Genomic DNA, 22,957 nt, shown 5'->3' with positions numbered 1-22,957 from the left:
ATCTTATGTCCGCACCCCTTCCCCCCCACACCCCCTCTTCCGCCACATCTTTGGGTCTTCTCTTCACCTGGCTTTTGGGGTCCGGGCGCGCTCAGCCAGGGGTGTGTTCAGCAGGCGCCTGGAGAGGCCGCCGAGCTGTGTGTGTGTGGGGGGGGCCGTCGGGGGTTTTCTGAGTCCTCAAGCATTTGTGGAGCGGCTCTTCTGAGCCCGGGCTCCGCTGGGTGCTGAGGGAGCTGCACAGAGAATGAGACGGGACCCCTAAATCTAGGGAGGGTCGGGGCCAGTGCGAAAAGAGCAGCAAGCCCACAGCCTCAGGGACGGCGCGCTCGGGAGGGGCGGGGCCCGAGGAGGGGCGGGGCCCGAGGAGGGGCGGGGCAGTGGGCGGGGCCCGAGGAGCGTAGAGCGTCCGGCCCGGAAGCTGCGGGCAGAGGAGCTCTCCCGCCTGACCGCCCGCCACGCGAGCCCACCTGTCAGGTCAGCATGTCGTTCGTGCCCGTGGCTGCGGACTCGGACTTCCCCATCCAGAACCTGCCCTACGGCGTCTTCTCCACCGCCGGCAACGTGAGCTGAGGGCGCGGGCGGGCGGGCCGGGGCGGTGGGGCCGGCCCTTCGGCCCTGAGCAGCGGGGCGCGCTCCAGGGGCGCCCGCAGGTTTGCGCGAGAAGTGAAGGCGGACGGTCCCGGCGGCTGAGCCGGGCGCGCCCTGTGGCCCGCGGTGCCCGCGGACGGCCCTGCCCGGCTGTCGCCCGGCTCGCGGACCGTGTCGGTGGCGTAGAGGCGGGGCCGGGGCTCGGAGGGGGCTCTGCCCGCAGCCCCGGGGCCGCGAACCAGCGCCTAGAGCCCGCCTCTGGCGGGAACTTCTGCGCAAACTGCGGCGCGCCAGCAATGCCGCCCTTCCAGACGCGACCCAGAAAGTAGGTGCGGCTGGCCCACTCGCACGGCGGGCTGTTGTGATGGCTGCTGTGTTTTTGTGTGTTTAATCTGCGCCTGAGAATATTTCTCCCACTGAGGGAGGGACGGACGGGCGGACGGACGCTGCCTCCCTCACCGCCCGACCCGCGCCCGGGGCGAGCCCTGGGCCGGGAGTGGACGCCGGCCCTTCGCTGGGCGGGCTCGCGCTCTGACCGCCGAGCCAAGCCCGGGGCTGCCGTCGCGTCTTTCTTTGACAACCGAAGGGAAGAGACTAAATAGTCAGGTATCGCGCGTTTTAAATCCTGGCGTTGCTGCGCTCTGCTGCCTGGAAGGAAGCCTGTGAGATGGGGCCTGTCAGCAAGTGGGGGTGAGGTGCCCCCGCTGGGGAACGCGCGTTCCTTGGGGTCCATTCGTGGTCGTTTTGCTTAGACGTCCCCTCCCAACTCTGAAGCTAAACCAGAGAACTTCTGCCCGGACTCCGCTTGCGCCCCACAGTGCTCAGGAAGCGTTCGCCGTGGGGTGCTGCTGAGAGCCCCTTCCTGGACAGTGGGTTCCCTTCCCACGGTGACCGTTGCCCCAAGGAGGGGCCTCGCGGGCCACCCTGCAGCCAGCGCCCTGGTCTGGAAGAGTCAGCCTGTGGCCTTGCAGCTGCCAAGCCTGGCCAGCTGTTGCAGGGACACCAGAGGCTGAGGACACTGGGCTCCAGGAGGGCCGCGGTCAGCCTCCGCCGCGCGAGCCACCCCTCTGCTCGCAGGTCGCTGGTACTTTGTACCCCGCGGGCCTGTCCTCACTGTTTGTGGGAGTACAAATCGATGAGGCGTGACACTGGCCAGAGGCGGGTGGGGTGCTCTGACGTGCTTTCCACAGGACTCTGGAATTACTGCCCCTTGGAGTGTGGCCGGTGGCCTTCAGACACCTCCGCCTGCTGGTTTGTTTGTTTTTTGAACCTCTCTGGAGGATACGCTCTTACTGATTTTAGAGGGAGAGGAAGGGGGCGAGGGGGAGAGAGAGAGAGGAGAGACATCTCTTGTTTGCCTCCCATGGATCAAACCCGCAACCTGGGTATGTGCCATGACCCGGAATCAAACCCACAAGTGGGGGTGAGACAGCCCCTGGGTGGGGACATTTATCTTTTATGTTAAAAGTATTACAAATGTCCTTTTTTCCCCATTGACCCCTACCCTGCACCTGCCCCCAAACCCATGCTTTTTGGGGTATGGGATGATGCTCCAACCAACTGAACCAACCGAGCCACCCAGCCAGGGCTCTCCCTGCTGTTTTCATATGAGAACGTGAAGGGACAGCCACGAGGGACGTCTGGGAGAGACAGCCCCTTCCCACCGCCCTCTCCCTCTTAAGCATGCTGGGGTGGGGACTTGGCCTCTTGGGGGGTCCAGGAGGCCCAGGGCCTTCAGGCCTCATCAGAAGCCATCACTGCAGGCATACCCATTGGGAGGCATAGGGAGCTGAGGTTCGGGTCTGGGGATCCACTTCCTCTGTCCCTCTACATAGAGGGCCATCTATAGGAGGACCCATGGGCTCAAAAGCTGATGGATTTTTTGGGTCAATGAGCCCAGCCAAGCTGAGGATTTTTTCCCTCTACCGACCATGCCACCTTCCTCCCAGCCAAGACCGAGGATCGGCGTGGCCATCGGCAACCAAATCCTGGACCTCAGTGTCATTAAGCACCTCTTCACTGGACCTGTCCTGTCCAAACACCAGGATGTCTTTGATCAGGTAGGACATTGTGACGTGGCTTGTCCTGGGTCTCAGGAGCACTGCAGAGCTGTAGCTATAGCCTGGGGGGAAGGGACAGCTGGCCCAGTGCCCCCCTGTGTCATCAGCCTGCAGTTTTCATACCCATGGGAAAGATGTGAATTTACTTCCCTGCAGATGGTCAGGTGCTTTGATGTGCATCTTCCCATCCCACAGGTCAGGAGAGTGTTGTTTTTCTAATATGTTTTTATGGGTTTTTAGGGAGAGGGAGAGAGAGAAAAGACATCAATGATGAGAAATGGTCGACGATCAGCTGCCTCCGTGCCCTCTGCTGGGGACTGAGCCCGCAACCCGGGCCTGTGCCCTGACCAGAAATCAACAGTGACCTCTTGGTTCCTAGGCCAAACTGCACCAGCAGTATCCAGATAGCAGCTTCCTGGCTTTGCCCATTGTGAGCAAGCCCGTGAAGAGCTGAGTCCCATCAGGAGAAGTGACACCCTTCCCCAACTTGATGAACAGATTGACAGAGTTCAGAGCAAAAGTCTTGAGAGTTTCAATGACCTGGAGATGAGTGACAGGGCCCTGGAAGGCTGGCCAGCCTCTCCTATGTGTGACCTTTTTTCTTTCTGTTTTAGCCAACTCTCAACAGCTTCATGGGCCTGGGTCAGGCTGCCTGGAAGGAGGCGAGAGCTTTCTTGCAGAATTTGCTGTCTGCCAGTCATGCCAGGCTCAGAGATGACACTGAGCTTCGGAATCGGTGAGGAGCGTGTGGACATCGGTGACAGGGAGAAGAGGGCATTGTGCTAGTCAGGGCCATTCTGAGTCACCACAGGGCTGCCTTGAGCTCATGCAGCCCCTGCTCAGGCTGTGTGGAGGTGGGAGGGCTCCAGGTGGACTGGAATTACCCCTGAGCCACTGACTCACTTCCTCATGAGCATCGTCCGTGTCCTTGTCTGGTTCCCACAGTAGCAGTAATTTAGCTCATTCCCTACAGTGGAACCTAGACCCAGAGAAGAGCCATCTCAGATTTAGTGGGTGGACCCCCTCCCTGGTGTGGCCACTTCAGTCCAGCTCACTGAAGATCATGAGCAGGATTCAGGGGTGGTCTGGGCAGAGCCTGTGTGTGGGCCCCCAGAGCAGGGACCTCCCTCTGCCACTGGCTTGACCCTGAAGTCCCTGGTTCTGTTTCAGTGCTTTCGTGTCCCAGGCTTCTGCCACGATGCACCTTCCAGCTGCCATTGGTGAGTCCAGTCTCGTGACTAAGGCCATGCACGGAGCACCCTAGTGGGCCAGGACGGCTGGTCTCTACTTCCTGGTGGGGAGGGTCACTGGGGCTGTGACCCCCCCTCCCTGTCACTGACTAACTCGGGCCGTGTCGAAGGCCAGAGATCTTATTTATTATTTGTTTCTTAGTTGGGAGTTCTGAAATAATTTTTTTTAATCCTCAACTGAGGATATTTTTTCCATTGCTTTTCAGAGACAGTGGAAGGGAAGGGAGGGAGAGAGAGAAAGGGAGGGAGTGAGAAAGAAACACTGATGTGAGAGAGACACAGCAACTGGTTGCCTCCTGCACTCGCCCCAGCTGGAGCTGGGGATCGAACCTGCAATCCAGGTATGTGCCTTTGACAGGGAATTGGACCTAAGACCCTTTGGTATGCGGGGCCAACACTCTAACCACTGAGCCACACCAGCCAGGGCTAATTTGTGTACATTTTGTGCTGAGCTTTGGGGTGGTGCGATGTTGTGTGTATGTGCTCACGGCCCCTGCCTGCCACCTCTCAGAACAGGATGCAGAGGAAGTTTGCTCTCCTGCTTCCTCCGCCTTGTTCCTCTCATCCTGGTCCTTGGAAGGCCCCTCCTGTGTCCTGAGGTGTCTGGGTCACTGATGGGCTCTCTGTGACTTTTCCTCTGCAGGTGACTACACAGACTTCTACTCCTCCCGGCAGCATGCCACAAATGTCGGGATCATGTTCAGGGGCAAGGAGAACTCGTTGATGCCCAATTGGTATGTCCCAGGCTGGAGCTTGATGAGTTCAAAGTCTGCCTTTCCACGTGTAGCAGCAAACAGTGATGACCATCATGTGTCACCACCTCTGGAAACAATGGTCTCACTTTCTGTTCTCCTCACCTCCGCCCTGGACCTGCTGCGGGGGGATCAAGGAGCAACCCCTTAAGCTCTTTTATATAGAGAATGGGGGTTGGAGCTAAACTCCCTGAGTCACTAAAATATCTCCAGGGTCTTTCATGCATAACAATGTAGCATTGTTCTGTGGGCAAGCCTCAGATCCTGGCATTCTTCAACTTAGAATTCTCTGATAATTGAGAATCCTCATGAGTGTCCAGTGCTGTACACCTCTCAGAGTGTGGTCAGTTCAAAACGGAGCTACGTTCTTTTATTGGACCCTCCCACCAGTTCAGTGGGGTCACCAAGGCTAGGACTGTTAGCCCATTTCACAGAAGGGAAAACAGTCTCGGAAAAGGGTTGATCTGTTTGAGGACCAACAGGGCCAGAGGCTGTCTCCTAATACCCAAGGCCACTGCCCAAGGCTTATCCTTGCCCCTTTGTTCCACGTGCTCTGGAGGTGACGGTTACTCAAACACAGTGGCATGTGCCCAAAACCCTGGCCAGTGGGGGAGAGGAAGCCCGTGTGCTTCTGCTGGGTGAGAACAATTGGGCCTTTCTCATGGTGCTTGGTGCCAGGCAGCCTGCACTGTGCCTTGCTTACTTTATGTATATGTGTCTTATTATAAAGGTAATATATGCTTATGGTGTTTCACCCAACCAGGCAATACAGGAAATCATAAAGCAGAACACTAAAAATTTAAAATGTGCCCTGGCCAGGTGGCTGGGTAGGTTGGAGCGTCCTGAGTAGGGGGCGTGCAGGAGGCAGCCGATCAATGTGTCTCTCTCATTGATGTTTCTCTCTCTCCCTCTCCCTTCCTCTCTCTCTAAAATCAATGAAAACATATTTAAAAAAATAATTTTTAAATGTATTCTGCAACATGTAACTGCATTGACACCTGCATCCTCTTGCCTCCCTCTCTCAGGTTGCATCTGCCGGTGGGCTACCACGGCCGTGCCTCTTCCATCGTGGTATCTGGCACCCCGATCCGAAGGCCTATGGGACAGATGAGACCCGATGACTGTGAGTGCCCCCAGGTGCAGGACCTGCCCATGCAGCTCTGTGTCCCCACATGGTGAGTTCCCTGTCCTGGTGCTCACAGCAGCCTCTTGTTCTGGTGTTGCTGCAGCTAAGCCGCCTGTGTATGGTGCCTGCAAACTCCTGGACATAGAGTTGGAAATGGTAAGCTGGGCTCCACATAAACAAGATGGCAGGCTCTGGTCCATGTGGCTCAGTGGTTGAAAAACTGCATTCAGAACCTCACCAGACCCCCCTTGGCAGCTGAGGTTTGGAAATGTCTGACTTTTGCCCTCCAGGCAAGTGACCTGGGGCTCCAGGTGAGCCCCAGATTCTAATCAGCTCTTCCATATGGCAGGCTTTCTTTGTAGGGCCGGGGAACAAACTTGGGGAGCCGATCCCCATTTCCAAGGCCCACGAGCATATTTTCGGGATGGTCCTCATGAACGACTGGAGTGGTGAGTGTGGGGTATTGGCGGCCTGAGGTCAAGTTCACTGCTGACGCTCTGCTCTGGGTGGAGACTGGGTATTTGGGAACACTTTCACAAAAGCCCAGATGGTTTCCTGGGTCTGGTGCTGACCAAAGGCAGCCAAGTGTGTGGGCTTGGATACCAGACTTCTTGGCTCTGAGCCCCAGTGTTCCCGTAAGTTGAACAGGGACAAGGGTCATGTCATACATAGCCTATAGGTATGAGCAGTGTGTGCAGGCCATCTGAATGCCTACTGGTAATATCATTCCCATTTTACAGGTGAGGCACAGAGAGATTTCAGTTCATTGCAGAGCTAGGATTTCAAACTCAGCAGCCCAGTCTCTGAGCCTGTCTCAAACCCTGTGCCACATGCGGGGGGAGGTGGTGCCTAAGTCCAGAGGTGTTCACCTCCCAATTTGAGCCTGAGAGACCTGCCCCTTCATGAGGAAGGATCCTGCCTGCCCAGGTCATTCTTTTCTTTGCTGGAACCTGGCACAGTGACCCCAAAGGACTTCTGTCCTGGGCATGGAATGCTGTTGCCCCTTGGTCCTAGGGCAGACTGTTGGAGCCAGAGCACCTCGGGGGGTGGGGGAGGCTGTGCTGGGCATCTGTGGTCAAGGGGAGGAGGGAGCGTTGGGACAGGGCCCCGGTCACCTTGCGTAAGCCTTGCTCTTTTTCCTGCAGCTCGAGACATTCAGAAGTGGGAGTACGTCCCTCTCGGGCCATTCCTGGGAAAGAGTTTCGGAACCACCATCTCTCCATGGGTGGTGCCCATGGACGCCCTCATGCCCTTTGTGATGCCCAACCCAGAGCAGGTAAGCACAGCTTCTGCAGGAAGCTCCCAACCCCGGCCTCTCTGCTCTGAAGCTGCTTGCCCACCTGTTGGCGAGGAAGCTCTGTGCCCCAGCCAGTGTGCCCGCATGTGAATTCCAGGCAGGCACCAATCATGCTGCCCTGTGCTTTCCCGTCCCCCTGCACAGTCCTCGGGGAAAACACAAAATTTCGTAACCTTCAGAATCCTCTGAGGCCAGGGGAACTGGCTGTTTGGCAGGAGAAGCGGTCCCTGCCCTTGCCACCACATTGCACAACTTACCAGGTGGTCACGTTTTCAGTGCGATGGCGCCCCTGGAGCCAAAGTGGTAGAATGCAGTTTGGAGCTGGGAACCAGCATTTGGTTCAAGCCTTGCGCTCTGGGAAAACGCGGCTTGAGGCCTCGCTGCAGACTTTCTGGCCTGGCCGTCAAAGCAACCTCCACAGAGGGTCCCGCCTTAGTCGGGCGGAGAGCCTGTTCTGGCTGCGCCTGCCTCCCCCTTCCCTCTCTGTCCCCTGGCCCTTCGTTTCCCACCTCTGGCTCTCCCACTGTGCACCTCCCCCTGGACTCCACTCCCTGCCCTTCTGGGACATCTGATTCAGCCCCTGTACCTTCGACCTGCTTATGCCCTCCTCAGCTTCTCTTCCCAGAGTCTGGCACATAGCATCACCCTCGCCTCTCGCTGACGAGAGACATGGTACTGGGTCCCTGGAGAGCTGCCCCTCAACCTCATGTGCTTCGCTGAGGGTCCCTGACAGTGATCCTCTGTGCTGTGCTCTGCCCTCGCAGGACCCCAAGCCCCTGCCATACCTCCGCCATGACCAGCCCTACACATTCGACATCAACCTCTTTGTCGCCCTGAAAGGTACTGTCATAGGGTTGGAGGATTGCAGGGGCTCAGTGGGCACTGCCATTGCCGATGGCTCCTGAGCTCCAGCTGGATAATGGGACGTGTAGGCCACAAAATTCACCTTACAATGTGTTTTTTCCCCTTCCTGATGAACAGGATTGAGTCTCTTTGTCAATGTTACTTGTTTTCCAACAGGAGAAGGAATGAGCCAGGCAGCGACCATATGCAAGTCCAATTTTAAGGTATGTTTGGGAGCTGGGCAAACTTCTTGTAGAAGTGAGGGAAAGAGGGAGCTGTTCCTCCAGGCAGGAATGGGGGAGTCACATCTATGTTAGCATATGATGATGGGTCCCAGGTGGGCCCCGAGCTTCCATGGCCACATTTCTTTCCAGAGAGGCCCTTAGGTCACAGAGACCCTGAACTCAGATGGAGGCTGCACAGATGTGGCCAGTGATTTTCCTGGGGAGATGTTCCTGAAAGGGTCTAGTTTCTGGCTTCTGTCGTGCAGGGGCTCTGGATGGATCAGAGTGACTTAATTTTTTTTTAGGTGAACTTTCATTTTTATATATGTTTTTATTGATTTCAGAGGGAGGAAGGGAGAGGGAGAGTAAGAAACAGCAGTGATGAGAGAGTCATCAATAGGCTGCCTCCTGCACGCCCCTGCTGGGGGTCAAACCCGCAACCCCCGGCATGTGCCCTGACGGGGAATCGAACCCCAATCGCCTGGATCCTAGGTCGACGCTCAACCGCTGAGCCGCGCTGGCCGGGCTCCATGCTGCTGTTGATGGCCATGTGCGTGTTTCCCCTTTTGGGCAGTTATAGACTTACCACGAATGTCCTCGTCTGCCTTTCAGTGCATATACGTGCACGTGTCTGTGGAGTAGACATCCCAGAATAGAATTGCCGGGTCATGGAGCACATATATCTCTCTATACATTAAGCCCAGAAGAGCTTCCAAACAGCCTTTCCAAAGGGGTCATACAATTCACACTCCCATGGGCATCGTGTAAGCATCTCAGCTGCCCGGCTGCTCCATGTCATCACGTGGCGGTGTTTGCCCTTTTGTTTTGGCCTTTCAGGGGGAGTGTGATTTCAGTGTGTGTTTCTAATGACTGATGCACCTTTCCTGTATTTGTTGTCCATTTGCACACCCTCTTGAGTCCCTATGTCCTACACTCTTCCTTCTCAATTGATTCTGGGCTCCTTGGGCTACTGAGAAATAAGGCTTCCTTGGAGAATTTTTAGACAAGAATCTATTTCACTCCTGGAGCTACACATCTAAGTGTCCTCTGCCTGGATGTGTAGCTCCAGGGGTGGCAGATCTAAGAAGCTGTGGGTGCAGAGAGGCTCAGGTGGGCGCTACACCTGAGCCTCTGAGGGGCGGACACACGGTCCTGGCCCCTTTCCCTACAGCCTGACCTCCCTTCATGCTCTTTTGTTCCAAGGCCCAGGGTGGGAGAGGTCTCTGCTCACAAGATGCCTCTGCTGTGATGAGGACCTTGTCCACTTAGGGGTATTCGCAGGACAGAGTGTAATTATGGACAGATGAGCAGGCTGCACACCAAGGCTGCTCAGGGGCTACTTCTTGAAAAAGGTGGGGTGGGGCAGGTCTGACACAGAGAGAGGAAGGTCTCTGGGCAGCTCTGCAGGAGGATGGCTGTGTTGTTGCCTTAAGGAACCTGGGAGAGGGTATGAGGCCCATGAGGAAGCCCCGGAGGCCACTGTATGGGGAGCAACATGTGATGGGGCCTGTCCCCACCTCTGCCTCTTGCCCGCAGTACATGTACTGGACGATGCTGCAGCAGCTCACTCATCACTCTGTCAATGGCTGCAACCTGCAGCCTGGGGACCTGCTGGCTTCTGGAACCATCAGCGGGCCGGTGACTATCTCCTTGCCCTGGGGCCTCCCCATACAGTTAGAGCTCCCCTTCCCTGCTCCCCACACAGCAGCCTGGACAGCCCCCAGCTCACCCTGGGGAGGTAAGTCCATGCGACACTCTCCTCCCTTTTTTGTTCCAAAGGAGCCAGAAAGCTTTGGCTCCATGTTGGAGCTGTCGTGGAGGGGGACCCAGGCCATCGAACTAGGGAATGGACAGACCAGGAAGTTCCTGCTGGATGGAGATGAAGTTGTCATAACAGGTGAGGCACCCAAGCCGTGGCTTCGTCTCCTCACCTGCACGTGCTGCCCCGTCTTCTGTGCCCCCGTCTGTGCAGCTGCGCCCCACACTGGCATTCCTGGGGCTGTGTCTGCTTGCTCTGTCCCTTGCCCCAGCCTTGACTACGAGGGGCTTTTAGTCTGATTCTCCCCAGACTAAAAAGACCTCGGATGTACACCCCACTTTGTCCCCCTGCTCCCTGAGCAGGATAGGATAGTGTCATGCTCCTGTCATTCTGGACTTGGCGGTGTGGAGGCCCTGTGTCTGGGCGTCTGCCTTGTGCGTGTAGAATGGGGAGGCTGTGGCCAGCTCTGCCCACCAGGATAAAGCGGGAGGGGGTGATGTCATGGCTGTCATGGAGCTGGTAGGTGGAGAACCCAGACTTTGAACTTGGGCACCTCACTTCGGACTAGAGCAGACCTAGGATTTGAACCCAAACTCCCATGGAAAGCTGTGGAGCATCCTTGGGGTGCTTCTGAGGGTCTGTGACTGTGGGGTAGGCCTGGAGTTCTACCTCCTGTGCCTGTGGCCTGATAGGGCTGTTCTTCTGCGAGGACGCTTGTTTGTCCTTCCTCCCTCCCTCCCTCAGGCCCAGCTGTGCCATGAGCAGCACCATGGCTGCCTGGGCCCTGGCTGACCCCTGCCTTCCTCTGTTCCAGGACACTGCCAGGGGAATGGCTACCGAGTCGGCTTCGGCCAGTGTGCTGGAAAAGTGCTGCCCTCTCTCTCGCCGGCCTGAGGTTCTCTCTGGCTGGTGTCCTGGAAACAAAGGGCTGGGACCCCCCCACCTGTGTCCGGGAACCAGGCCCCCCTGTGGCTGGTGGCCGGTTCCTCCTTCAGTAACAATAAAGCCGCTGTGTTCTGTGTCCGCGCTGCAAGCCCCTTGGTTCCCGTCCGCCAGTTACCGCCCTGGGTGGTGTGAACACGTCCTTGGGAGACACTGTGCGCCGCTCGGCGGCGGGGCTGGGCCTCCGCTCGGGCGCCGACCTGGCCTCGCGTCGCTCGAGCCCGAGAGGCCACAGCAAGCGCGACGCCCGCTGCTGCTAAGAGGCCTCAGCCGGCGGCCCAAAGCCCGGCACCCCGCCGTCCAGCGGCGGCGGACGCGACGTTCACGCCCACGTGTCGTCGCAGGGGCTGTGACGTCGTAGCTCTGGACGTGTCCCAGCCGACCTCGCAGGCGGCTTGACCTTCGCGGCGCCGGAAATGACGTTTCCTTGATCGCGACCTCAGCGCCATTTTGACGTCTCTAGGCGGACGGAAATGACGTTTATGTGTGACATTTATGCTTATGTGAAAAATCCCCCCGGTGTCCTGTCACTGCCGAAATGGCTTTTCAGGGAACGGTACATGACAGCCGGTGGGCTGTCACTTTGGGGCGGAAATTACGTTTTAACCCACCGACCTCACAGTATTTAGACCTTACTGGCGCCGGATATGACGTTCGCTTGAGCGCGACCCCGCAGCCCTCCTGACATCTTGCCGCGGTGAAAATGACGTGAAGCCCACTTGCCGTGGCAGCCGCTGTGAGGCGCCCACAGGCAGAAATGACGTTCGTTCGGCGGGCTGCGCGGTCGAACGTCCTGTCCGCGGGCGCTCACGCCCACGTGACGTCTCAGCCCGAGGGACGCTGCGCGGCCGCCGACGGCGCCTCGGAGCCCGGAGGCCGGACCCGAGGGTCGTGACCGAGCTGGCTGCGGACTGGCTGCCTTCGTGGGCCTCAGCCCCTGCCCGTGAAGCGGGCTGGAGCCGGGAGCCCGGAGGCCCGTTTCTCCTCGGGGCACAGGGCGTGCGGCGCGCTCGTCACCTCCCTGCGCCCGGCGGCGCGGCCTCTCCGCGCGCGGGCCGCGGGGTCCCCAGCTCGCCGCGCGGCCCCTGCGCCTGGCCTGGCTTCTGCCCCCCGGTTTGGTCTGACGCCGTCAGGTCGAGAGCTCCGCAGGTAAAGCACTGAAATGCTTAACTTGCAAGTTCCTTGCAGCGTCAGGCTGTACGTGTTGAAACTGCTGTAGAACTGGGCTGTCTTTACAACTACGAGCATGCAAAGTAACGAACACGCTGCGTATCTTCGGGAAGAAGCGCGCTCGCCCTGGCGGCAGCCCTGTCGGTTCCAGCGCCGCCCGAGACGCGGGGTGCGGGCTCCACGCGGGGGTGCGGGCTCCACGCGGGGGTGCGGGCTCCACGCGGGGGTGCGGGCTCCACGCCGGGTGCGGGCTCCACGCCGGGGTGCGGGCTCGACGCCGGGGTGCGGGCTCGACGCCGGGGTGCGGGCTCGACGCCGGGGTGCGGGCTCGACGCGGGGGTGCGGGCTCCACGCCGGGGTGCGGGCTCGACGCCGGGTGCGGGCTCCACGCCGGGTCGGGGCCGCTACAGGCAGCCGGCGAATGCAGGGTCCGTGGAACGCGAATAGGCGTTTCCCCTTCTCTCTCTCCAAAATCAGCAAAAATAAAAATTTAAAAAGAAGGAAAGGGCACAGGTTTATTGCAAAGGCACGTCTTAATTAGTTATGGCCGAAGAATGACTTCATGTGTGTGTTTACATCCCCAGGGATGACTTTCTCATTGCTAGGGGTCAGCAGCGTTTGTCCTTCACTTTTTGAACACGGAGGAGCTTTCTTCCTAGTAAATCAGCGCGCAGTTCTGTGCCCTGCAGCTGGCGCTTCCCCGCAGCCCGGCGGCCTAGCCCGAAACGCCTGAAAGCGTCCGTCAGCTGCTGCTTCTCGGCTCCAACGCTGGGCGGCGTCCTGCCCCGGGAGCACCACGGGGGGGCTGGCACCGCGGGGCAGGAGGGGGCCGCAGAACCCGCCGGCGCAGTGCCCGGAGGGGAGCTGAGGCCCGGCCCGCGGCCCTTCCGACCGCCAGGGGTGTCCTGGGGCCAGCGCGGTCCGTCCCTCGGCCACGCTGCCCCTGCTCCCAGCGATTCCCGCGTCGCTCAGGCCCGAAGCAGGCTGAGGACCCGCCCTGCCCCGAATGCGCGGAAGCGCCAGCCCGCCCGCCTCCCGCGGCCGTGCGTTTCTGGGACGGCCCGTCCTGGCCGGTTCCCCCGCTGGCTGCAGCCCCTCACGGCCACCAGCCCTGTGGTCCCGCCGCCTCAGTGCCTCCCCCAGCGCCTCCCCGTCCCCGCGCTCTCCATCCGAGCTTGGGTCCGAGTGTCTCCCCTTAGGAAGACAGCGCGGACTTAGGAAGCCGCCTCCCGCCCCGCCGCCCCGCCTCGGGCAGACGGGCTGGCCCCGCGGCGCTGCCTCCGGTGCGCCGGGCGAGTCCCCGCCTTGCTCAGCCCGCTGCCCTGCGTGCGGCTGCTCTTGTCCGCGCGGCCTCGAGACCCTCTCCGGCCTGGCCCTGCCCAGCGCCTGCCGCCGTCCTCTGGGCTCGGGCTCTGGTCTGTATTGAACTTGCAGTTCCTCCCAGCTTCTGTTGTCTGGCTCACCCCATTCCTCCATCGGTGCTTCCTCCTCCGCCTGGCAAACTCCTACACATACTACAGCAGCAGCTGCACTATAACCTCATCTGGGAGACTTTCCAGCACACCTCGTGTTGGGAGCACTTGCTGTGTGGGATTGCAAGAGTCGTGGGATTGCCCATGGCTCTCTCCATCACCAGACTGTGAGCCACTCAAGGGCCACATCTTCCCACTCAAATCTCCAGTGTGAAAGGGCTGTCGCATACAAGGAACTCTTTAAAATAGGAAGGGTTTCACTGCCAGCACAGCGGATGCAGCCAGCCTGATTGGCAGGGGTTCCCCCGGGAGGACTTGCTGTTGCCACTTGCTGGGGTCCCTGAATTTCTCAAGCCAGCCCAAACCTTTGGTGACGGTGCCTGTAGCTCCTTTCACCCTGGCATGAAGCCCTGGGAGAAAGGAGCACGTGGTTTGCAAGGGTGGCGGGGCCTGTGCTGCATTTCCACATGTGACCACGAGGCGGCGCCCTGTGGAGGCCTATTGAGTGGGTGCTGGGCATTGGGCCTGCCCAGCCCCGCAGCAGGATCCTCGATAATCCAGAGTAAATTAATTGATACTTGACTTGTTTGTGATGGTGGACGGAGCTCATGGAGACCGGCATTTATTCATTCATGTCCAGATGTGAATTTAGGAAAAATTTACAAATAACATTGTATGTGTCTGTTTTGGCGTCAGACAGCCCTGGGTCTTATTTCTGGCTCGGCTACTTCTAGCCATGGGACCGTCAAGTTCTGGGGGCCGGATTCTTCCTCTGTGGAACAGAGTGAAGACTTGGGGGATTTAAATGACAGGAGGTTTTTCAGAGTTGCTGGCATAGTTCCTGGCACGTACTAGATGTCCAATAAATATTCCCTCTCCCTGCTAAAATCCTTGTATCAGCTCCTGTGGCTCCTTGCCATCCCTTCCTCTCTACTCTGTTCTACAGTACTTCTACGTCTTTTTTTTTCTCTCTTTACTCCAGGCTGGGGATTCCTGAGGGCAGCTGTGTCTGGTTTTCTCAGTGTTCAGCATCCAGCCTAGAGCCAGGTACACAGTGGCAATAAGGTAAACACTCAACAAAAAGATGGTGACTGAGGACTCCTCCTCCCCTGTCTCCACCCCAGACAAAAACCCCAGGTGTTCAGGTCTAAGTTCTAAGCTGTTTTTGCATTAAACACACAGTTGGGAAAATGTGGTAAAACCTGAACTGGTCCTGTTGTCATCAGGGACCCCAGAGGCTTGTCTGCCTGCGCACCGTCCACAGAGGCTGGGAAGAATCCGCCTGGCTGCAGTCCAGTCCTTAGAAAGGTGGCCTCCTGGGGCTGTGATGACAAGGAGAGCGACCTTTCAGGTCCACACAGGATCACCTGTGTCACAGACAGGCTGGGACTCGCCACCCTGGCCTGGCATGCCGGGAGGGCACAGAGAAGCAAAGGGCAGGCTGCAATGGTACTCCCTCTGTGTGTGGTCCTGTCTGAGTCCCTGTCGCCCTGGCAGCCCCTCTATTCCTGGAGGACGGGTCCGGTGTCTCCACTGAGCTCTCTTCCTAGGCCTGGGGGCGTGCACATTCCTCCGGGCTCCCCAGGCCTTTCGGGCAGGAAAAGGGAAATGGCCCCAAGTCCCCTCTGGAAATTATACCTCACCAAAGTTGATTTAAAGAAACTCTGTGGCCCTGGCCAGGTAGCTCAGTTGATTACAGCATCGTCCCACTATGCCGAGGTTGTGGGTCCGATTCCCAGTCGGGGCGGATACTGGAGTCGACCGGTAGGCGTCTCTCTCATTGGTGCTCCTCTCTCTCTCAAGTCAATAAACATATTCTTAAGGATTAAGACAAAACAGAACAGAAAAACTTGTTGCCGAAAATGCAGATCTGGATGAGTTTCTCTCCTGCTTAACACCCTTCGGAGTGTCCTCTTACTTTTTAGTCACTTCAGGCCCCTGGCCCAGTATGTGGGCTGCTGGACCCCAGCCCTTGGCCCCTCCCAGTGCCCCCACAGCCCCTGTACTGCACGGCAGCCTCAGCAGCAGCACCTGTCTCTGCCTGGGGGCGTTTCACACCATGGAAGCTACATGGAGCCTCCCCTGGGAAACCCTTGTGTCATTTTCTTTTGGGGCACTTACCATGGGGAAGTTGGACTTTCTGGTGCTCTGTGTGGGACGCCCCCCATCACAGCACGAGCACTGTGGTAATGAACACGACCCCTGTACTATGTGCCCATCCCTGACCAGGCAGGAGGCAGGTGTTCCCTGAAGTTGGCTGAGTGAGAGGCTGTGGGCTCTCATCTTTGCTCTGGGGTGTCCCAAGTTCTCGGCTCCCCACAGAGGACTGCCCTGGAGGGGTCCCCGTTTCACTCACCAGCACCCACTTCTGCGTCCTCCGTGTTGTCTCTCTCTCGCCATTTGGTTTCTGGCAGTGGAAAGTCCAAGGCCCTCTCTGCCCACATCACTTGAAGGTCCTATTCAAATGGGCTATTCTTTGGTACTTTCTCTAAGATGGCATTTAGGAAAACCCAAAGATTTTGCTTTCGCTTTGCTGAGTGAAACAGAAAAAGGGATGTAGCTGCAGCCACGGTATCAGCCTGTGAAGTAGACCTTTTGTGAAAACGGACATTATGGGCAGTGATGGTGATAGAATCCTGGCCTCCTGAAGGAGTCAGATACGTGAGGCTGCCCTCTTCCTGGGAGAGGGGTCACTCTGGAGCCCAGCAAAGGGCATCACCAGCAGATCCACCCTGAAACATGCTATTTATAGGATTCCTGCAGGAACATACACATGGTGAGATGCCCTGGCTGTAGGGAGAGTGGGCCTTGAAGGTGGAGATTTGGAGACATGGGAATGAAAAGAAAAAGCCATACCAGTGAGAGACACAGGAAGACCAGCCTCCAGGAGCCAGGAGGATACCCAGAGAGTTCGGGCAGAGGACTGGGGTGTAGGAGATGGTGTCTAGGGACGTTGAGCCAGAGCGATCCTTTGAGGAGTTGGGGCTCCTCTGCACAGGCCTAGGGGAGTCCTTGGAGGACGGATCCTGAGCTGGTGGTGGAATGAGCTGCGACCTATGTTCAACAACCTGTGAACCAAGAGGTCCCCGGTTCAATTCAGTGATGAGAGTCATCGATCGGCTGCCCCCTGCACACCCCCTACTGAGGGTCGAGTCCGCAGCCCCGGCAGGTGCCTGACCTGGATGGAACTGTGACCTCCTGGTTCGTGGGTTGATGCTCAGCCACAGCTGCACTGGCCAGGCTCACTGGTTGGTTCTGGTACGGGCCCTGACCGGGGACTGAATCCACAACCTCGGCTTACCAGGAGGATGCTCTAACCAGCTGAGCTCCCGGCCAGGGCTAAAATGACCCGTTGTAAAGGTGACGGTTCGGTGGTGCTGAGCGTACTTACAGTGCTGTGCAGCTGCGACTTCTGTGTCATCCCCAGACACTGGCATCACTACAAAACCTGTGCCTGGTAAGCAGTTCCCACCCCCGCTCTCAGCCGCTGGTAGACGCCAGTTTGCTTTCTGTCTCGATGAATTTACCTATTACGGATTTTTTAATCTATTGGCTTCTTTCAGTTGGCGTAATGTTTTTGAGATTCATCCTCGTTGTAGGGTTCAATTTGTGACTGAATGATGTTATGCAGTTTGCTAATCCATTCATCTGTTGGTGAGTGTATGGGTTGTTTCCATCCACCTCTGTGGCTGTTGTGCATAATTCTGCTGTGAACATTTGCATTTAAGTATTTGTTTGAGTCCCTATTTCTCACTTCTTTTCGGTAAATACACTTAGAAGTGGAATTCCCTGGTCGTATGGTCATTCTGTATTTAGCTTTTTGGGGGAACTGCCAGATTTTCACAGGGGCTGCCCCGTTCCGTTCCACCAGCCATGGACAAGAGTTCCAACAGCTTCTCTGCACCCTCGGGTTGGAGACTGAAAAAACTGAATTAGCCACCACAGGATGGGGAAGTGGCCTCTCTCTCTGGAGACGTGAACTTTTACTTTTGTATGCAGCGGGGGAGGAAGGATCCCATCCGGTGATGTAAGCAAAAATTCCACCGCCCCTGAAGGCACTGGGTGTCGCACCCCACCGCTGGCGCATTCTGCGCTGTGCTCTGTAGGAAGGAGCTCAGGACGAGGCAGAAGATGACCGACTGCGAGTTCAGATTCGTCCACAAGCTGGCCCAGGACTATCTGGAGTACGTCCTGCAGATACCGAGGCCTGGGTCCAGGCCCAGCAGAACCTCCCTACTGTTGCAGGATGTGGCTTTTTCTGTCCAGAAAGAAGTGGAGAAGACTTTGAAACCGTGCTTGGACGATTTTGATGTTGCGTCGGTAGATATGGCCAGGACGGTGTTCCGTGAGGTGATGAAAAAGGAGTTTGAGGACGGCATTATTAACTGGGGGAGGATTGTCACTGTGTTCGCCTTCGAAGGGATTCTCATCAAGAAACTGCTCAGGGAGCGCATTTCCCCAGACGTGGACACTTACGAGGACGTGCCCTCCTTTGTGGCCGAGTTCATCACAACGCACACGGGAGAGTGGATAAGGCAGAACGGAGGCTGGGTAAATGTCTTCCTTGTCCCTTACTTTGAAATAGGAATTTAGTTTCCTTGCTAATTAAAACACACACACACACACGGTGTTCCAAAAATATTCATACACCCTTTACAGCTGATCACTCATTTGATGTTTCTTTTCAGATTTAACCCATTGAAATTAATAATTATTGTAAGTGCGCATACATTTTTTGGGACACCCTGCATATATATGTGTATATATAGGATTTTCAAGACCCATCTTTAGAATCAACAGTGCACAACCTAGTCCAGGCCTTAGTGTTTGTTAAGGTTGTCATGATAATGCAGATTTAGCCAAAGAGTTGGTAATGAACACTGTTTTATTACCACTGTTTTATAAAAGGTAGGTGTTAACTTTTTGCAAGTTCATTGCTCACATATTGATTTTTCCCTCCCAGTCTTCTCATATAACAAATTCTGGCTATTAAAGCTTGATAATAAGAAAGCAGTGTTACTGCACCACCAGCAAGAAACTTTATTCAAGAATTTCCAAATAAAAATTCTTTATTATCAAGACTTCGGAAAGCCAGGACCGCACGTGGGGCTTGTGTTAGAACTCACATTGATGAGGGGCCTTTCGGAGCTCAGTGTCTATGCTTTTCTTTATATCCCAATACTTGATAGCTTTTTAAAAGTGCTGTGTCCCCAGGGATCTTCTCCCCATTGAATCTACCATAGAAAAAGATACCTCTTTGTAAAAAAATTTGTTTTAAATATGTGTACAAATAGTACATGATCCTTTTTCTGCCTTTTCTTCACCCAAGGGTATTTGAAACAGTATTTTCTAAAGAGGGCATCCATGTGCTGTTGTGTGCGGATGCTGTCGAAGGTCTGGCCACTTGCAGCTGATGGGTATTAGGTTATTTCCACAGTCCACTGTCGGAAGGACACTTCATTGGCTGTCTTTATTCGTGCCTTCCCTGTGCACAGGTGTGCATCTCTACGGTGGATGTTGGGATATAGAACTGCTGGGTCGTGGGGTAGGTACAGTTTTTAATTTACTAGGTCCTTTCCATCCCCAGTACTTCTACCAAGTAACACCTCCCATCACAGCTTGTGAGCATATCAGATGTTTCCTCCGCCAGCTGACTTAACACTGGGCTATAGCCATCTCCTAGTCTCCCCCCTGTCGGGTGAAAGCATATACCTAGTTACTTCTGCTCCATTCTTGTTCCCTTTACTGCGTGTGCATGGATCAGTGGCCGCTCTTACTTAGGGAATCGCCTACTTACCTTCCTTGCTCATTTCCCTATTATATTTGTCTTTTTCTTACCAACTTGTAGGAATTCTTTGACTATTTTGGATAAAAAATATTTTTAAACATGGGGCAGATTATCTTCCAGTTTGCTAACCAGCTTTTAAAGCCACAGATGTCTTCTAGTCATTATAAAATGTTTTAAAACATGACGTGTTCCTAGTTCTTAGTCCTTTGCATTTCTTTGAGGCTCTCGTGCAGAATGACGGAGCTTACTGCAGGCACCCTCTCTGCCTTTTCTTCCTGCAGCTCTTCCGACTGAGCCTGACGGGGGGCTGGGCGACGCGTGTGAGATCTTGTCGTAGTTTCTTCCGGCGGCTGTGGGAAGCCATGGGGCAGATGGACTGGTGGAAAGTTAGCTGTGCTGTGCAGCTTTAAGTGAAGGCAAACGTCCTCCAGCACAGGGGCCACAGGGAGCCTGGGCTGGTACTGCATTCCCAGTGCCGACTGCAGTATGTCGGGGACAGACAGTGGTAAATGTTATTTGAAAATTTACTGCTTCCTTTTTTTTCTTTTCTTTTTTTGGTAATCCTCACCCGAGGGTATTTTTTCCATTGACTTTCAGAGACAGTGGAAGGGGTGGAGGGGGAGAGAGAGAGACATTGACTTGAGAGAGACATCAGTTGGTTGCCTCCTGCTCCCTGGGGCTGGGGATCGAGCCTGCAACCCGAGTACATGCTCTTAACTGGGAATCAAACCCACAGCCCTCAGGCCAAAGCTCCAGCCACTGAACCACCCGTGCCAGGGCTGAGAATTTAACGTCTTACCAGTAAATGTTGGGAGCTCATGGAACTCATAATCCGTGTGTGGCGGGGGAGCTGGGGAGCTGTCTCTGAGAATTTCTAGGAGTGTTGTTATCTTTTGGGGAGGCAGAGGTGTAAGTGTGAGCATGGCAGGGGGAGCCTGTCTCGCGTGGAGGCGTAAATCCACACATGTGCCTGCGCACGCCCACCTGGCCTTTACAAAGTCCTCAGGTGGGTTTTAAGCTGTCGACTTTACACCGGAATGTAACTTAGGTTTGAGACATGATGGAAACTCTTTGTAGGAGGTCCTTTCAAAGCCGCCTCAATCTTCCTTTCCCAGCTCTGAGTCATTGATTCTGTTCATGGAAGGGCCCTGCTTTTCTGAGTTCAGGGCAAACAGGTTTTGACAAATCTCATAGCCATTTTGACAAATCTGCCCCGATGAATGAACTTAACTCTTGAATGACTCATTTCAGGGAAATGGCACAGTGACAAGTCTGTTAGTGGAGTCAGGTGGCCCACAGGAAGAGGGCAGAACAGCACCCACTCTGAGGCAGACGGACCTGGACTCCTTTCCGGGCTCCTGTGTGACCTAAACAAGTTACTTCACTTCTCCAAGCCCAGGTTCCTCCTCCATACAACAGGGAGAATACTGCCACCTACTGATACCTCCTAGGACTGGTGTCAGGATGAAGTCAGTTAAATTGCATGGAGAGCACCTAGCACAGTTTCTGCAAATAAGTACTCAGTACTTGCTGTTGTAATTATTAGTAGTATTGCCCAACTTCCCTGAATAAATATATTAAATCACCTGTTCTTTAGCTAATCCCTTCACCTCCTTTATCCGATCATCCCCACCCCGACCCCTCAAGCACTGGCCAGTCTGTTCCCTGTATTCATGTTTCTGGGTCCATTTTGCTCATCAGTTTATTTTTGTTCATTAGATTCCACATATTAGTTCAATCCTATGGCATTTTTCTTTCTCTGGCTTATTTCACATAGCACGATACTCTCCAGATAAATATATTTCAAATATCAATTTTGCCTGTTTCTTTTTTCCTTTTTTAAAATGTGGCCACTGAGAAATTAGAATTACATACGTAGCTGCACTGTTTGTGTTGGGCAGTGCTGCCCTGGGATCGGAAGTAGAGAAAGACGATGACAGACAATAAAACGTGAAACCACAGGGAAGGTGAACCGCCTGCATGACTTAAATGAGCTTCTTTGCTTTTTATTCCAGCAAACTTAGCCTCCACTGATTTTTTTTTTTAAATGTTAAATCTGTTCTCTCATAGGAAAATGGCTTTGTAAAGAAGTTTGAACCCAAATCTGGCTGGCTGACTTTTCTGGAGGTTATAGGAAAGATCTGCGACATGCTGTCTCTCCTGAAACAATACTACTGACCAAAAAGGACACTCGGTATTGTGCAACCTGCACAAATTCCTGGACTCTTGCAAGAGGTATTGCCAACACTTACTTCTTCCAGTTTTAAACAAACAACACTTGTGATGCAACTGGACGTTCCAGAGTTACGGATAATTTGTCCCCATTTTAATGAATAAATTGAATGTATGTGTCTCTTGGTGTAATGTGTGTCTTGCCTGGGAATCCAACTGAGGGCTGACCCTCAAAACTGGGGACAGGTATTAGATTAAGGGGACAAGTAAGGGAAGCTGGTGTCTTCAGCCACAGGCATATTTTCTTAAGGGTGTGTCCATGACCCAAAAGTCATTTTCTTTGTCACTGGTCTAGATTGCACAGTGGGTGAGGCGGCTTCTCACTTCCGGCCTGGCCCCAATGCCCTTGGATACTTAAGAGTGTTCTCTGGATGCCCTCCCCCCAGCCTTCATGCCTTGGCCTGCTGTTTGGAGTTGATGGATATGGCAGCCAGATACTCAGGACACAATGAGATAGTCTGAACAAATTATATAGTGTCGAGCCATTGTTAAACCTTCCATTTAAAAAATTTCACAATTTAGAAAATCGACTCGTTAGATCATGTTCCAATTTTGAAGTCAGCAAACTTGACTGCAGCATGCGAGCTCTGGACCTCATTCTAGACCTTCCTGCTCTCCCTCCTCCCACTCAGTCTCTATCCCTTGGGGTTAGATGTAACCCCATTTTACTCTTGAGGAAGCAGGCTTAAAAGCAGGAAGAATCTTGTCCAAGGTCATGGGGTTGGTGGGTGGGTCACAAGGACCCTCAGGCCCACGCTGGTCCTCACTGCCCTAAGCCACCTCTCACTTCAACACTTCCTCCTGGTCACATGGTAACACCCAGACCCTCCACTTCCTTCCCCACCCCTTTCAGGAGTTGAAACTGCTTATCAAGGTCTATGGGTTGAAACTAGTCTCCCCACTGAGGGGGTAGGTCTTCAGCAGCCAGCCAAGTGTCAGGTGTCCTCCCTGTAGTATCGCCAGCTTAAAACCGGTGCCACTATTTTGGATCTGGAAACTTTTACCAGAGGGTGAAAGTTGCTGATGGGGGAAAGGCTGCTCTACATAGTCCTGTGTGAAAACAAGACAAAACCTTCCTTTATAAGCAGCAGCTCTGTGTGGCTGTTTCTGCTGGAAGATGCTATTAGGGGCACCGTGAGAGAGGCGCTTGGCTAAGTCCTTTCTCCAGTGTTGGTGGGTTTTCTGATTCATCTGCCTTACGAACAAAGGCAGGGTTTTCCAGACCAGCTGACTGAGCATGGGGCTAGATAGAGTACATCTAACTGGCACACAGGAAAACCAAACCCATGACCGGTGTTCCCCGAAACTGTTCTCAGGTTGAAGGCTGAGGACTGTGTGTTTGAGCAAAGGGGCATATATACAGGAAGAGTTTGTTACAGACACTTACAACACTGTTTATGATAATGGGCAATTTCACTGCTATCGACCTTGCTTCCTATTTCACTGGGAACTTC

The 22,957-nt window shown here is 55.0% G+C and overlaps 2 protein-coding genes across 12 annotated transcripts; both read left to right on the top strand.

Annotated features, from left to right (window-relative positions):
- The first annotated feature begins 389 nt into the window (after positions 1-389).
- On the top strand, positions 390-10,920 carry FAH (fumarylacetoacetate hydrolase). Its single transcript, XM_081124414.1, has 14 exons — positions 390-561; positions 2,538-2,648; positions 3,263-3,384; positions 3,819-3,868; positions 4,542-4,632; positions 5,676-5,773; positions 5,880-5,932; positions 6,126-6,225; positions 6,922-7,052; positions 7,838-7,913; positions 8,094-8,140; positions 9,677-9,778; positions 9,920-10,037; positions 10,714-10,920. The coding sequence occupies exons 1-14, from the start codon at positions 481-483 to the stop codon at positions 10,791-10,793; spliced, it is 1,260 nt and encodes a 419-aa protein (XP_080980540.1). The 5' UTR covers positions 390-480; the 3' UTR covers positions 10,794-10,920.
- Positions 10,921-11,493: 573 nt separating this feature from the next.
- Positions 11,494-21,624, top strand: BCL2A1 (BCL2 related protein A1). 11 transcript variants are annotated; one of them, XR_013997911.1, is made up of 7 exons: positions 11,516-11,990; positions 14,466-14,548; positions 16,788-16,940; positions 17,355-18,034; positions 18,813-19,028; positions 19,553-19,776; positions 21,342-21,624. XR_013997911.1 is itself a non-coding variant. In XM_081124410.1 (5 exons), exons 4-5 carry the CDS (start codon positions 17,615-17,617, stop codon positions 21,447-21,449), a joined length of 528 nt encoding a protein of 175 aa, XP_080980536.1. In that variant the 5' UTR covers positions 11,516-11,990; positions 14,466-14,548; positions 16,788-16,940; positions 17,320-17,614; the 3' UTR covers positions 21,450-21,624. The 11 variants fall into 11 exon arrangements, 4 of the variants coding, with proteins under 4 accessions (XP_080980536.1, XP_080980539.1, XP_080980538.1 ...); XR_013997912.1 differs by having other exon boundaries at positions 17,320-18,034; XR_013997908.1 differs by lacking the exon at positions 16,788-16,940 and having other exon boundaries at positions 11,502-11,990; positions 17,483-18,034.
- Positions 21,625-22,957: the final 1,333 nt, after the last annotated feature.

The sequence above is a fragment of the Miniopterus schreibersii genome (genome assembly GCF_964146895.1).
Source record: "Miniopterus schreibersii genome assembly, chromosome: 22".
Taxonomy (NCBI): Eukaryota; Metazoa; Chordata; class Mammalia; order Chiroptera; family Miniopteridae; genus Miniopterus; species Miniopterus schreibersii.
This window is presented reverse-complemented; position numbering and strand designations above follow the sequence as displayed.